The 14451-nt window shown below is 57.3% G+C and overlaps 1 protein-coding gene across 17 annotated transcripts in view; it reads right to left on the bottom strand.

The window, feature by feature from the left end:
- NCOR2 (nuclear receptor corepressor 2) overlaps positions 1–14451 on the bottom strand; it is a 250101-nt gene that overhangs the window by 75321 nt on the left and 160329 nt on the right. For 15 of the 17 annotated variants that reach the window (XM_073021213.1, XM_037995295.2, XM_073021214.1 and 12 more), the window contains 3 exons: positions 5270–5418; positions 3386–3558; positions 714–776 (listed from right to left, as the gene is read on the bottom strand). In XM_073021213.1, the coding sequence (XP_072877314.1) occupies positions 714–776; positions 3386–3558; positions 5270–5418 (385 nt within the window). The remainder of the gene's footprint in view (positions 1–713; positions 777–3385; positions 3559–5269; positions 5419–14451) is intronic. The other 2 variants (XM_073021215.1, XM_073021212.1) reach the window with 2 other exon arrangements.

The following is a 14451-nucleotide window of genomic DNA, read 5'->3' on the forward strand; positions in this document are numbered from 1 at the left end:
TGAGACGGTCTCCGGCTTAGGAGGAACTGGGCCCCAGCCTCCGCCGTGCTGCACATCACAAGGCCACCTGCAAACTGGGAATGGCTTCCACTGCCAGCACCAACGCCTGCTGGCTCCCTGCCATGTGACCCGCTCCCACGACTGTCCCCAGCAGCCTGAGTGTCCCCATCCACTCCAGAACCCGTCATCACCCAGACTGGGGTGCTCAAACCTAAGACAGGTTTCCAAAGCCCCAGCACACTTGAGCCCAGATGGGGCCTTCGGGGCTCTGCCTAAGGGCTGGACAAACACCCTGCAGGTCTCCCTGACCCCAGGACTCTTCCGAAATGGCCGCCGGCAAGCTCTGACTGTCCTGAGACACCCAGGTGTGCTGCTGCTGCTCTGTCCCCAAGGCCAAGAGGTGCTGGCCACAGAGATCACCCAGAAGCCACTCACTGACTACATGCACAGCACAGGCTGTGTCTCTCTGGGCTGTGCCCTCAAGTCACAAAGACTAGCCTGACAGTGCAGCTGCACAGACCCAGACATTTTCAGGAGGTAAAACTGAGGCTCCAGGGTGACAAACCTGAGAACAGCCCAGAACCAGAGCCTCACCAGAGGCCTCACCACAGCCCCTGGTTCAAGGCCAAATGTGTCAACACCCTCCCCAGCACACGAGTTTCAAGCGCCCTGGACGCAAACCAACAAGGCTTAAAGCCGCGCACACCCCTCACCTTTCTTGGCTGTTTCCATTTCTTCTTCCGTCCAGCGAGAACTCTCATTCAGCTCCATGGAGGCTGAAAAGAAGACGCCTGGTGATTGGCAGGAGCCGGGAAAGGAGGCACTTTGCCTTCCGCCCTTTTCTCTCCTTTGAGCCAGGGAGGGAGTGGACTAGGCCTTGACGGTGTCACCCCACAGCTCTGAATCCCATGGGAAGGCCACATTTCAGACGCCCCTCCCCAGCCAGTACCCATCGTGGCACCTGACTCCTGACCAACATGCCATTGGTCGGGGCCAACCTCCGCACAAGCCGCCCTGGTCGGGGTACCTGCCATCACCCCGTTTTATAGAAGGTGACACTGAAGCAGTCAAGAGCCTTGACCATGACTGCCTCTGCCTGTACTCTGTTGGGAAAGCCGTCATCTGGTGACTTGGTGACCGTGGGACACGAGCTTCAGGTGGGCCAGGACCTCACCTGACTGAGTACCCTCTCGGAGCCCAGCTCTTCCATGACTGTGGGGCTGTCCCATCACGGCAGGATGCTTAGCAACCCTGGACTCTGCACGCTGGATGCCAGCGGCTCTGCTCCTACTGTGACAATCAAAACTGTTCACAGACATCACCAGGTGTCCCCCAGTGGGGGAGTAAAATCGCCCGTGGTGGAGAAGCCCTGCCCCAGAGGGTAATTTTCGTACCCCCCACCCATCCAGTACAAGGAGGGGCCTCTGGTGTCACTGGGAAGGGACACAGCCTGGCCTTGGGGTTGGCTGGAGGTGGCTGTATCTTTGCTGTGGTACTATTTTTGGGTCTGTCTGCCGAGCTCCCCTGGATGTGAGCCCTGGTCCTTCTTTTCCAGTTGCTTAAGACCTGTGAGTGGGGTGGGTGCAAGGGACGTCAGTTCATGGACTCAGCGCCTGGAACTGCGCCAGGCGGAGTATGTGTCCAATAGAGGCTGGCTGAGGAGTGGAGGAAGGTTCCAGCAGAAGAGGGGAGACGGCCCCCACCCCCATGGGCAGCCCCATCACCCCTGACAGGCCAGAACCACCCCAGCCTCCCCTATCTCTGCGGCCACAGCCTGGGCCTCTCTGAGACCTCATCGATGCTCCCGTTCCTCCCCACAGGACTCCCAGAGGAAGCCTACAGAAGCCAGCAGTGCCAGGGATGCCGGGGTGCTGAGGGTGCCCTGTGCTGAAAGAGATGTGGAAGGCCCAGGAGAGTGTTTTCCACCCTGCAGCTGAGCCCCCAGCATCAGCCTTGGGTCCGAGAGCACTATCCCCAGAGATCAGGCAGGAAGAAAGCCCTTTCCCTTTCACCCTGGGCCTCCAAGTACACCACCACCAAAGGGCAGCTGGAAAACACCTACAGGAGCTACACAGGCTCTGTGGCCAATGGGGCTGAGTTCTAATCCCAGCTACACTGAATTTTTTTTTTTTTTTTTGAGACGGAGTCTCGCGCTGTCGCCCAGGCTGGAGTGCAGTGGCCGGATCTCAGCTCACTGCAAGCTCCGCCTCCCGGGTTTACGCCATTCTCCTGCCTCAGCCTCCCGAGTAGCTGGGACTACAGGCACCCGCCACCAAGCCCGGCTAATTTTTTGTATTTTTAGTAGAGACGGGGTTTCATCGTGTTTGCCAGGATGGTCTCAATCTCCTGACCTCATGATCCGCCCACTTCGGCCTCCCAAAGTGCTGGGATTACGGGCGTGAGCCACCGCGCCCAGCCAGCTACACCAAAATTTTTAGAGAGGCAATGTTTCCTCTCTGAGCTTCAAGTGGGCCGTTTACGAAATAGGTCCAAACTACATCCCATGGGAAGATGAGACAGGTGTGTGAGCCGGACCCTAGGGGATGGTGGGGGTCTGCGGGAGATGAAGTAGCATCTCCACCCTGAGGATGAGCCCTGGCAGGTGGGGCTTCGGCCTGAGCGCTTGGCCCCTGGGTGGGTTCCCGCAGCGGTTGGAGGGCTGGACCCTAACAGCTAAACAAAGTAGAGACAACAGGAGCACACCGCTGCCCCCTGTGGCGAATCTTGGGAACTGCCACTGACATCATCTCTTACTTTTTTCCACTTTCTGGGAGGGCAATGAGGGATGAACACCCTTCTCAACAGAAGGGGAAACCGAGGCCCACGGAAGTGAAGGTACAAACCCAGATGCCTACCAGGGTGGAGGCTGGGTGGGGACAAGTAGAGCCCATGACATTCTAAGAAGGGGTGCTGGTTACTTGGCTCCCTGCAACTGCCACCTCGTGGCAACCTGGGCCACGCGTGGCCAGATCTTCTGTTTTAAAAACGACAACCAAAAAATCCAGAATTGGTCATTGGGATTTTTATGTGACATCTTCATGCTCTGAAATCACTTTGGTTGAAGCCACTGAGCTCTTCCTACACCCCAGGCACTGTTTTAGGTGCTTCTCACATAGCAAGTGACTACAACTCTCCCTCCATGTTTAGAGGTAACCACTGATTTCTCCCACTGAGAACATGAGGACCTTGAGGCACAGAGAGGTTCAGGAATTCACTCTGGGTCACACAGCACATCCAGTAATTAGCACTGGGATTTGACCCCAACCATGACTTACGTCAGCCCGTTGGCAGTTGCCAATTAACTCAAATTGCACGAAACTTTCATATGCGTGCAACCCGCCACGTCTCCAGCCCTCCCCCACCTGCATCCTGGCCCCTGGCTCACCTAGCTCGGCACTCTGCTGGGGGGTGATGGCCTCCTCACTGTTGGCCTCATTAGCCATTGAGCGGGTGATGCGGCCTTTGCGTCTCCCCTGGCTGTTGGCAGTTTTGCGGCCTTTGGAGGCCACGGCCTCCTTCTCGTCATTGTCCTCCCCTGAGGTGTCGTCTGTCTTCTCCCTACAGGCCAGAGAGGGGAGACAGGATGGTTTCACCTAAGCCGGGAAATCAAACGGCCACTGGAGGAGACAGTTTCTTCAGCTGGATTTGCACTGCCTGCCAGCCGTGGCGCTAATCAGATGCTAAGAAAGAGGGGGAGAGGCCTGAGGTGAGGGTGGCCGGGGGCGGTCTGCAGGGCCTCCCCATTCACCAGACGTGGGAGTACAGCTGGCAGGACAATGCCAGGCTATTTCTCAAAAGGGAGTTGCGGCCAGGTGTGCTGGGTCACACCTGTAATCTCAGCAGTTTGGAAGGCCAAAGTTGGAGGATCACTTGAGCCCAGGAGTTTAAGACCAGCCTGGGAAACATAGCAAGACCCCATTTCTACAAAAGAAAAATATCAGAAAATTAGCCAGGTGTGGTGGCATATGCTGATGGTCCCAGCTGCTTGGAAGGCTAAGGCAGGGGGATCTCTTGAGCCTGGGAGGTCGAGGCTGCAGTGAGCCATGATTATACCACTGCACTCCAGCCTGGGTGACAGAACAAGATCCTGTCTCAAAAAAAAAAAAAAAAAAAAAAAAATGGATAGGGGGTGTAACCTGGGCTATCAACTACTTAATTCACCAATAAGGCCACGTGGACAGGTAGTTAATTGGCTGGCTATTTTATTCCCCAAATGGGAGGTACTGGGAACTTTCCTTATGGGCTGGTGGCTATCTGCAAGACCATTTTATGCACCAAATAGATACTGTCTGCAAGACTATTTGGTGAACTAAATGGAGGTGTGGGCTGGCAGCAATTTACAGGGCCATTTTATTCACCACAGAGGAGCTATTTCCAGAGGGGCTCTATAAGAGGCAATACATTGGCCTTCAGTATTATCAAGGGCCAGGTGTCTTAGGCATTGGCAGGAGGAAACTCTCTTGCCGGTTTTATGCAGGCCTAGCCTGCAGGCCTAGTTGAGGTGTGTGGGGGTGCTCACAACCTTGATACACAAGCTAGGGCTCTTACAGAAGCAACTGGGGAGAGTTTTACTGTGGGAGGCTCAGATTGATCACCTCCACCTTCCCATTCATCTTCCTGAAAGGCCCTTGCTGGAAGTGTCTGGGAGATGGGGTGAGGAAGCCAGATGTTCTCTGAAGCCAAATTCCTGAGCCCATTACAGGTACCTGGCGCTATGTCGTGCCGCCCCCCTTTCTCCAGCTGGCTGCACTCCCGCAGCCCCTGGCAGGCACAGGAGGCCGTCACGGCCCCCGCGGTGAGGCTGTGCCTTGATCTGCAAGAACTCACACTGCCATCAATGATTCTAAAGGTGACAGCAGCCGCCTGCACACCTAGTCCTTCCAGGAGTGCCTCTGATCCCCCCTTCCCCCATCCTGGCGCCTCAGGAGGCGAGAGCGGGAGGAGGAGGGGAGGCAGAGAGTTCCAAAGTCATTGCCTGGATTTATTAGCTCGGAGTGGAGCTCAAATGAGCTATCAGTCTCTAAAGTCTCCAGAGGGTTGGAGAAAGAAAGGGAGAGCGGATATGGGGGGGAGCCGGGAAGGAGGAGGAGGGCGATGGGAGGGCTTCTGGAAGGGGGGCTGTCAGGGGCAGACGAGCAGAAAGCCCTCTCCCCTGCTCACGGGCAATTGGTGGACGCCCCACCCATCTCTACAAAGGGTTCCCCAGACCCGTGCGCCACCTGGGTTGGGTCAGCAGCCGGGCCCTGCAGGGGACAGCGGGCTGCCTTACTTGAGGAGATCTTCCTTGTCGTTCTCCACCTCCGGCTTCTCCTCCTCCTTCTCCGCCTCCTTTTCCTTCTCCTTCTCATCTTTCTCCTCCTGGCTGCTGCGGGGCATGGGCTGCTGCTGCTGCTGCTGCTGCTGCTGCTGCTGTTGCTGCTGTCAGACCCCGGGGGAGGGCAGAGGGGAGTGGGGAGGGAAGGAAACCATGAACAGGTGAATCTCTGCACCTGGGCTCAGCCTGAGCTGGGGAGGAGGAAGGAAACACGGGGGGTCCACCCAGAAGAGGCCATAACCAACCAGGAAGCCGGGCCCCACTGGCATAAGCTGGGGAGAGGCACCGCCTGGGGTCCTGCCGCCCTAGGGGCCTGGGTAGGCGGAGTTGGGGTGAGGGGCAGGAAGCACTGGTGTCAGAAGTGCTGGCTTCAATTCCTGCCCTTTCCACACAGTGGCTGTGTGCACTTGGATGAGGGTCTTAACCTCTCTGTGCTGATTCCTTTGCCTTGGCAACGTGAGTATTCGGCATGCCTGTGCCTCAGCAGAGGGCTGGGAGGTTGAAATGAGAGAATCCTCGCCATGCTTATGTTCGCATCTGGCCCGGATATTTAAGAGGGGCAGAAGTGATCCGGGCCCCAGAGGTGCCCTGGTGAGCCTCAGCAGGGGTGCCTGGGCATCTGGGAAGGTGGGGACACACCCCTGATGCCCCAGCCCTGCCCCCAACAGAGCTGAGGCCACCTCTCTAAGCCTCTGTCTCTGAGTCTGTACAACGGGGAGATGGGGGGATGCCCCTGATTCCCCAGAGCCCAGGAAGGCCCCAGGCCTGCATGGAGGTGGCCGCTCCTGCTGTCTCCCTCGCATGCCGGCACCCCAGGGGGACAGAACAAGCCCATTTTACAGAGCAGATCAGAGAGGCTGGGAGCCAAGCCAGCCTCCTAACTTGGGCCTCTTCCTGTTGTCTGCCTCCCCAACCTGTCCCAACCACTCTGGGCCCGCCACCCCTCCCCTCACCGACATAGAGGAAGGAGTGTGAGCTCCTCCCCACACCGCCTCCCGATTTCCTTTCATCCCGCCTGATTTCTTTTAAAGCACATACTGATTTTCTTGGACACCCCAAGGTCCTCCCTGCAGGCAGCTGCCAAACCAGACCATCTTTCCATCCCTTTGAGCCAAGCGAAATAAAAATAAACCCCAAAGACTTTTAATGTGTACCAGGGGCACAGTCACACCAATGTTTCAAACCAGGGAGCAAGAACTCCAAGCAGATAGAAGAGGAGGGGTCGGGAAGGTGAGAGAGGCCCCTTCTCCTGCCTTTCCTTCCTGCCAGGAACAGGCGCCGGCCCCGCACACAACGCTCTCTCCAGCCTCTTTTCATTTAGGATGCGGCAGAGAAACAGAGCAAGGGTCTGACTGCTGCAGGCAACTGTGGGCTCTCTGAGGCTGCTGCTGGGTCCAGGGCAGAACCTCGGGCCTGCATCTGCCTCTCTTCCCCAGGAATCCCACGCCACCGTGTTCTGTAAGAGGAGCCAGGAAGGGGCAGAGTGGCCCAATGACTTGGAACAGTCTCCCCGCCCCAGGTTGCTGCTGATTCCCCAACAGGTGTCTGGCGTTCTGGGACCAGCCTGTTCTCCCTCTCCTGACCTCAAACCCTCAAACGTAACCTTAAAACAGCCGCCAGGTGAAGACTCTTTTGGAGGCAGAAGCTGGGGCAGAAGGTTTTTTAGGCTTGTTCCTACAGTGTCCTTTCTGTCCACATTTGCCCGATGTGGGCAGAGGTAGGGACCTGGGGAGGGAGGAGTGATGTGGCTGGCTGGGGAGGGAGCCCTGCCCCCTGGGCTGCCCGGCCTGGATGCCGTCTCCCTGGGTCAGATGTCCCTGGCAACAGCCCAGGGCCGGAGTCTGGGCAGGGCCGGGGCTTTTGAATCGCACGGAGCTTGGTGCCTCCGGAGACCACACTCAGCTATGTCTGTGCCAAGAAGTCCCCACCTGGGCTGCGGCATCCCTCCTGATGGGAGCAGTGGCCACGGAGCCTCCTTCCCGGAGCATCTGCCCATTCGCCCCTGCATCTAGGCTGGTGGGGGCTCCATGACCCCCTGGGGCCTCACCCACGGACCCACAAAGCAGGTTAATGTCTGCCCTGGCATGGCCAGTAAATGCAGCTCCACACCCATCAGGCCACAGGCAGGGGCCAGTAGGGACAGGGGTGCACCTGGGCCAGGCCCTGAGCTACAAACCTTCCCCACTGGAGCTCTCCTCCGAGTCCTCAGAAAAGCCCAAGGAGGAAGAGGCTGGTGCAGAGGAGAAAATCCCCACAGATCCCCGAGAGCTGACTATACACCCAGCACTGTGCTGTCCATTTTACATGGGCCGGCTCCTGGCCCCTCTGAAGTCCTGATGGAGATGAAAACATCACGAGTAACAGTGACCCAGAGGGATGTCATGGCGGGTCACCCACCCCCTGCACCTCACCAAGTGCTTTGCAAACACTATTCCAGCCTCAGAAATAGGAGAGCCATGATCACTGGCCATATTCTGCAGAGGAGGAAACTGAGGCTCAGAGAGGCAAAGCTTCAAGGTCTCGGAGCAAAGAAGGCTGACAGCCCAGCGTGTGGGGGATGTGACCCTGCTGTCCCCAAAGCCCCAGCTGAGAGTCTCAGCCAACCCCCGGCCAGGATCTAGGGTTTGTGTTCTGCAGACTCGCCAGCCCGCCCCGTCTACCTGTCCTACCTGCCCCCTACTCCACACTCTACAAGCCCTGCCAGGGCCTGCCCACAACCCCCTCTCTCCTGGATGGTCAACCCCCATGTCTCCGTGTTCGATCGCTCACGGTGCCACATGCCTGGCTCCATCCCACGTGGTCTCCCCTACCCACCCACCCGTCCAGCTTACAGAAGAGGAAACTGAGGCACCAAGTGCAATCCTGTCACCAAGCCCTGCCTCCTCCTCTTACCTGACATGTTAACAAGCCCCCAGGGCAGGGGTGCCTTCCACCCTCACCCTCTGGTTGGAGTGGATGCAGCAGCACCCACTAGCACAAGGTGGCCCCTTCTGGGCCACTCTACAGCCAAGGTCTAGGGCCCCGTGCACGGGCTCCTCACTTCCTGTGGGCTCAACATCTCCTGTGGGAGAGGCATCCCTGCAGCCCACGCTGACTGAGTCCGGTAGAGGAAGATGAAAAGGAGGAATACCAGAGCAGCCCTGGCCTTAAAACATGCTTTCCAATGGGACAGATCCCAGGAGCCTTAATGACGAACATCGGCAGGGTCTCGCAGCGGCCACCCGGGAGGCTGAGGGACTGATTTAGGGCTGCTCATACTCGCTGCTGGGAGATTACGCAGGGAGAGGGAGGCCCCAGTTCACAACTCCCCGAGGAGCTGGGGGGACCTGGCAGCCGGCTCAGCCCCCAAAGCCTTCTTTGTTTTAGGGCAGCAAGTGCAGCGACCAACACTGGCGAGGCTGGGCTGCCGGGTCTTGGGCGTGTCCACAGAGCGGCAGAACTGTACTTGCTGGGCTTCCCAGGCCACTGAGGTCCATGGTTCCCAAGATCCTATGACATTGGCTGCACACTCAGATCTCGTGGGGATCCCTGAGAAGTCCTGATGCCCAGGCCACACCCCACACCAATGACATCCGAATCTCTGGGCCAAGACCCAGGCACTCGTATGTTAAATTCCAGGTTATCCCGACGGGCAGCCAGATTTGAGAACCAGTGCTTTACCAGGGACTGGCAAACGTTTTCTGTAAGGGCCAGAGGATAAGTATGCGGTCTCTGTCACCCCCCTACTCAACTCTGCCACTGTCTTGTGAAAGCAGCCCTTGTATCAAAAAAGGGCATGGCTGTGTGCCAGTAAAACTTTATTTACAAAAGCAGGTGGTGGGCCGGATTTGGCCTGCAGGCTTTCATTAGAGCACCCTGCTCCAGGCCAGTACTACCCACACCTGAAGGTGCATACACATCCCCTGCCAATTCCCACTCAGTGGGTCTGGGGTGGGACCTGGGACTCTGCATTTCTAACCAGCGCCAGGAGAAGCTGCCACGGCTGGCCTCAGACCCCACTGAGGAGCGAGGCCTTCAAGAATCCTAGTCTCACAAGGCACACAAAGGACTCTCTATGCAGCAGAAAACGCCTGTGGGCACCATTCCCTCGATGTGAGGGGCCTGAAAGAAGGGGAATCAGAAAGAACTAGAAGCCAGCTCCACTATCTCAAAGGACCTCGCCCTTGTGGTGGAGGGCTACCTCTGCCTTTCAGACGTGCCACTGGTCAGGCCAACGGTGGGTTTGTGCCCCGTGTATGGTCAGAAACATCCCCCCAAACCACAGCACAACTCTGTGGCAAACCCTACTGGATCTATGGTTAGCCAGAGCCACTGGCCCAAAGCCCCAAGGGACACCTGCCCCCAGATCTGGACAATGAACCCGTAACCCTGAGCCTGCCAGACAAGTAGCGCATGACTGGGCCTGTGCAGAAGCCCCAGACCACGGGCTATGCAGAAAACTATCTCAATAAAAACAGCGAACAAGCTGAGCACATTTGATGAGGCCTTCTCCTAATTGCTTCCTGTTACCTGTTACTTAAATCCTCCCAACAACTGGTATCATCCCAGTTTTATGGATGAGAATGCAAAGACACAGGGAGGTTAAGTAACTCAACCAAGGTCACACAGCATTTCCTAGAAGGTCCTACATCCAGGTGCCCTACCTCCGCCCTCGGTTGGGGGTTCACAGCCTCCTCCCTAAGCCCATTTAAGCCAAATGATGCCATTGCCTGATTCTTTCCCTCCGCCAGCGTGCCCTGAACCCCCAAGGGGCTCACCAGCCGCTGAAAGATGTGGCCCCCAACTGTATGGAGCTTGCACTTAGGTTGACAAAGACAGGCCAGATGGAGGTGACGGTGATGAGGACGCATTCAAAAGGCACATTCATGGTGCAGACGAGGCAGCCAGGTGTGCTGACATGCAAGGAGAGGGAAGGGGCTTTGGCAGAGCAGGAGGCCTCTGAGGCATGGCGACGGGAAAATGGCCTCTGTGCCTACCAAGTGGCACTTTGGGGCATGGCTGGAGGGCCTGGCCAGGGCTAACACCCATGCTCAGAAATACACGTGGCATCCTGAGGGCGGCAGGAGCCCCTGGGGACCTTTCTCAAAAGGTGCAGGGGTGGTGGGAAGTCACATGACCTGCCCCATGTTAAAAGGCGATCCAACAGCAGGTGGCAGGAAGGAAGACAGTGGACTCCGGGAATGAGAGGGGAGAGTCCAGTGAGAAGGTGCTGCGACCATCCAGGTAGGGGCTGATGAGATTTAATTCTCAGATGCTAAGTCCTCGCAAATGTGTCAGGAGAGCTTTCCAATACCCAGCAGCACCGTCTGTGGCTCAATCTCATGCACTCATTCAACAAACGCTTCACTGAGTATCTACCACGTGCCAGGTGCCCCTGAGGGGGCATCCTCATGACACCTTCCACCTGCTGGCAGTATAGGGACGGGGATCCCAGGAGCCTGGGACTGGTGTGGAAAGTGGGGTCAGGGGTCAGAGCCGAGGCAGAACAGAGTTCCCTGTTGCTGGCAGCTTTTCCCTAACACCTGCTCTCTGCCCCTCGGATTCAGTCTCCTGTCCTTGCTGGGGAAAATGCAGCCGGGGGAGGCCGTCTCAGTGCATAAGGGTTGTCTTTTTATAAGATATACCAAGGTGTGCTGGAGCCAGTGGCTACCAGCTCATGGCTGTTATTAAAAATGGAAACACATAATCTTACAATTGAAGAAATTATGGCCTGGCAAGGTGACTCACACTTGTAATCTCAGCGCTTTGGGAGGGCCAGGCAGGAGGATCATCTGAGGCGGGAGTTCAGACCAGCCTGGGCAACACAGTGAGACCCCGTCACTACAAATTAGCTGGTGGTGCTAATTTTAATTAGGTGGTGCATCCCTGTATCTCCAGCTACTCAGGAGGCTAAGGTGGGAGGAAACCTTGAGCCTGGGAGGTCAAGGCTGCAGTGAGCTTCAACTGTACCAATGCACTCTAACCTGGGTGACAGAGCAAGATTCTATCTCTAAAAAAATAATAAACTTAAAAAAAAAAAAAGAAAACAAAGGTTACAAGCACTCCAAGGGCATCGCTTCCTGATCATCTGGCTACATGGAGCTACGAAGTCATCTGTGCCGTGGAGGCGATTTCCGCCAACTGCACGCACAGGGTGACGACAGGGTAAGAGAGCTTGGTGCTAGGGGCATCTTCCCCAGTTCCAAGTCAGTGGCAGCATGTTTTCGCGTGGCGCTGGGCACGGTGGGAGGATTTATTTACACCATGGCAACCGGCACGTGCTACAAACTCAGCTTCCCCCTACGGAAAGCTGGTTGTTAAACATTTACCAGCACTCCACGGCAGAAAGATGCGTGTCAACAGAACGTGAGCAACATTTAACATGCGCGTGGAAGGCTGTTTCGCCTGTACAGATGTGTGCTGTGCCAGCCGAGGCACTTCTGCCTGGCCAGTCCCTTCTTATTACTCAGGTCTGAGCCCAAGGGACACCTCCTCAGAGAAGCCTTGGGACCAGCTCCCTAGAAGCTGCCGTCCTGCCCAGCAGTGGCCTCCTGACCCTGGCTTACATGTTTGCCCTTTAACCCTCTTTCAAACTGCCACACTGATGGACCTGTGCATAGTTCAAACCCCCCATGGGTGTGGGCTCCAGGGACCCTGTTTGCCCTTTTTTTTAGAGGCAGGGTCTTGCTCTGTTGCCCAGGCTGAAGGGCACGGTGGCATGAGCACGGCTCACTGCAGCCTCCACCTTCTGGGCTCAAGCGGTCCTTCCACCTCAGCCTCCCAAGAAGCTGGGACCACAGGAGCATGCCACCTCACCCGGCTAATTTTTAAATTTTTTTGTAGAGATGGGGTCTCACTATGTTGCCCAGGCTGGTCTTGAACTCCTGGGCTCAAGCGATCCACCTACCTCAGCCTCCGAAAGTGCTGGGACTACAGGCATGAGCCACCGCACCTGGTTGACCTTGTTTGTCTTGTCCACAAGGGAATCACCTAGAATGACGTCCCCGCAGAACAGACTCAAACACCACCCATCCCCCAGGGACAACCTGCCGGCTGTGAGCCTGCCAGGGCCCCTCCCTCAGCGCCTCCAGCTGCCAGACACCAAGGCTGGTGTTCTGGGAACTACTTCCTGACTCCAGCAGCCCAGCTTGAGATGCACCCCCCCGGCCCCTCGATCCTGACCAATCCGCTGCCTGGGGAGCGCTCACATTTTCCACCTCCTTCTGCCTCTCTGATGCGGTCGCCCCTACACTGCATTCTGGCCGATGCAAAGGCCATGTTTGTCTTTTCCTCAACCTGCAGCCTGATCTGCTCTATGCCTGGGCTCCGGCCCACCCACCAGCTGCCTTTCCTGGGAGCAACATCCCTGACTGCAGGACTCAAAGGAGCCCCCAACTATCTCCCCACCTAGCACAAAGCTGGGCAGGAAACTAGAGACATCTGCTCACTTCAACCCTAAATCTGCACCCAATCCTGCCCAGCCCAGCTGGCCCTGAGTGGAGAGGACGCGGCCACCTCCTCCAGCAGGCCTGGGAAAGTTGGCACCACCAGAAGGTTGTGGGCCCATCCTGGCCCAGCCCCAGGCAGGCAGCAGGTTTGAAACAAGATACAAGCCCTCAGTCTGGGAGCTGAAACACAGCCTGGGGCGATCTGGCCTGCCCTGCCACCAGTCCCCACCATCAAGTGACTTCAGCACCTAGGGGAGGCGGCTGGCCCTGACAGCAGCACCCACCACACAGCGGCTGCCCCTCCCCGGGGACCAAGCCTGGCTGCTTCTGTCCTGGAACAGCCTTCCCGGTCATACTGTTCCCCGTGCAAGCTGTCTGAGTGCCACAGCGAGAAGAACAAGGTCACCAGTCCCTCTGCAAAGAGCTGGGAGAGGAGGGACGGAGGAGGCAGAGGAGAGGGGGCCATAGTTCGAGGGAGGAGAGAAAATGGGAGAGAGGTGGGGGAGGAGCAGAGACCTGGAGGAGAAAGGTTGAGAGGAGAGACCCAGGGACAGGGTGAGGAGGGGAGGGGGCAGGGGAGGAGGAAGAGAAGAGATGCGGAGAGAGAGAGAGAGAAAGGGGGATAGAGGGAGCTAGAGACAGAGTTAAAAGACTTAGATGGGGAAAACAGAGAAGGGAAAGCACACACAGAGAAATAGACGAGATGTGGACACAGAGATAAAGAGACAGAAAGAAAGGGGAAGGAAGACATGGCAAGAGAAACAGACATAGCCACCCATGCACGCACGCACGCACACACAGAGAGAGAGAGAGAGAGAGAGAGAGAAATAGAAACCTAGAAAAATGCAGGAGGCTCAGAGCTGGGGGCTTGGGCAGAGCAGACCCAGAGGAACAGAGATGGGGAGCGGTGGAGAGTGGGCACAGGTAGGACAGCAGCAGTCCGGGGCAGGGCCTCGGCCTCCCTGGGCTTCCTCCTTGGACCCAGGCTGGATGAGTGGAGCCCAGGACAGGCTGTTCCCCTCTCAGTGTTCCATCTCTGCAGAAAGAGAGGCCCCCTTGGCCACATGAACCCCTATTGCTGCGGGAAGGCCATGTTGGCTACCAGGGGCTGGGCCCTGCCACCTGGCCTAGCCAGCCTCACATCCTCACTCCCCCACGGTCTGTAGTCAGGCCCCAGCATTCCTGGGCTCTGGTTTTGCAATTCACTAGGATAACGCGGCCCTTCCATCGGTGAATCATGAACTATAAACCACTGTGCCAGCGCTTGAGCTGCTCCCGCCCGCTGCCCCACAATCGTGATTCACCTCAGGGTGGTGGCGATGGGGCTCGGAGCCCAGGAGAGGATGCCCAGGCCTCAACCCAGCCTCCAGGCTCAAAAGCCAATCTCAGGGGCCAGGTTCCGGGAGGTGGGGGCTCGGCCCTCCCTTGCCAAAGCTCAGGCGTGTGGAGTCTCATGGGGGTGGGTGTGGAGCAGCTAGCATTCCAAAAGCCTACGCCTGGGCCTGCATCCCCCTGTGTCAGAATAAAGAGAAGCTTCCAGAAAGAGGATGGCACTCTCCATTAAACAAAAAGGCAATCCCACTACTCCAAACAGTCATGCACATCCCTCACCTCCAGCCAGCCACAAGGCTGAGCACCAGTGCCGTGGATGCCAAGGTGGGCCAGAGTGAAGGCAGCCGCATGCAGCGTGGGTCTGAGTCCAGAGACGTC

Source organism: Chlorocebus sabaeus, chromosome 11 (assembly GCF_047675955.1).
Source record: "Chlorocebus sabaeus isolate Y175 chromosome 11, mChlSab1.0.hap1, whole genome shotgun sequence".
Taxonomy (NCBI): Eukaryota; Metazoa; Chordata; class Mammalia; order Primates; family Cercopithecidae; genus Chlorocebus; species Chlorocebus sabaeus.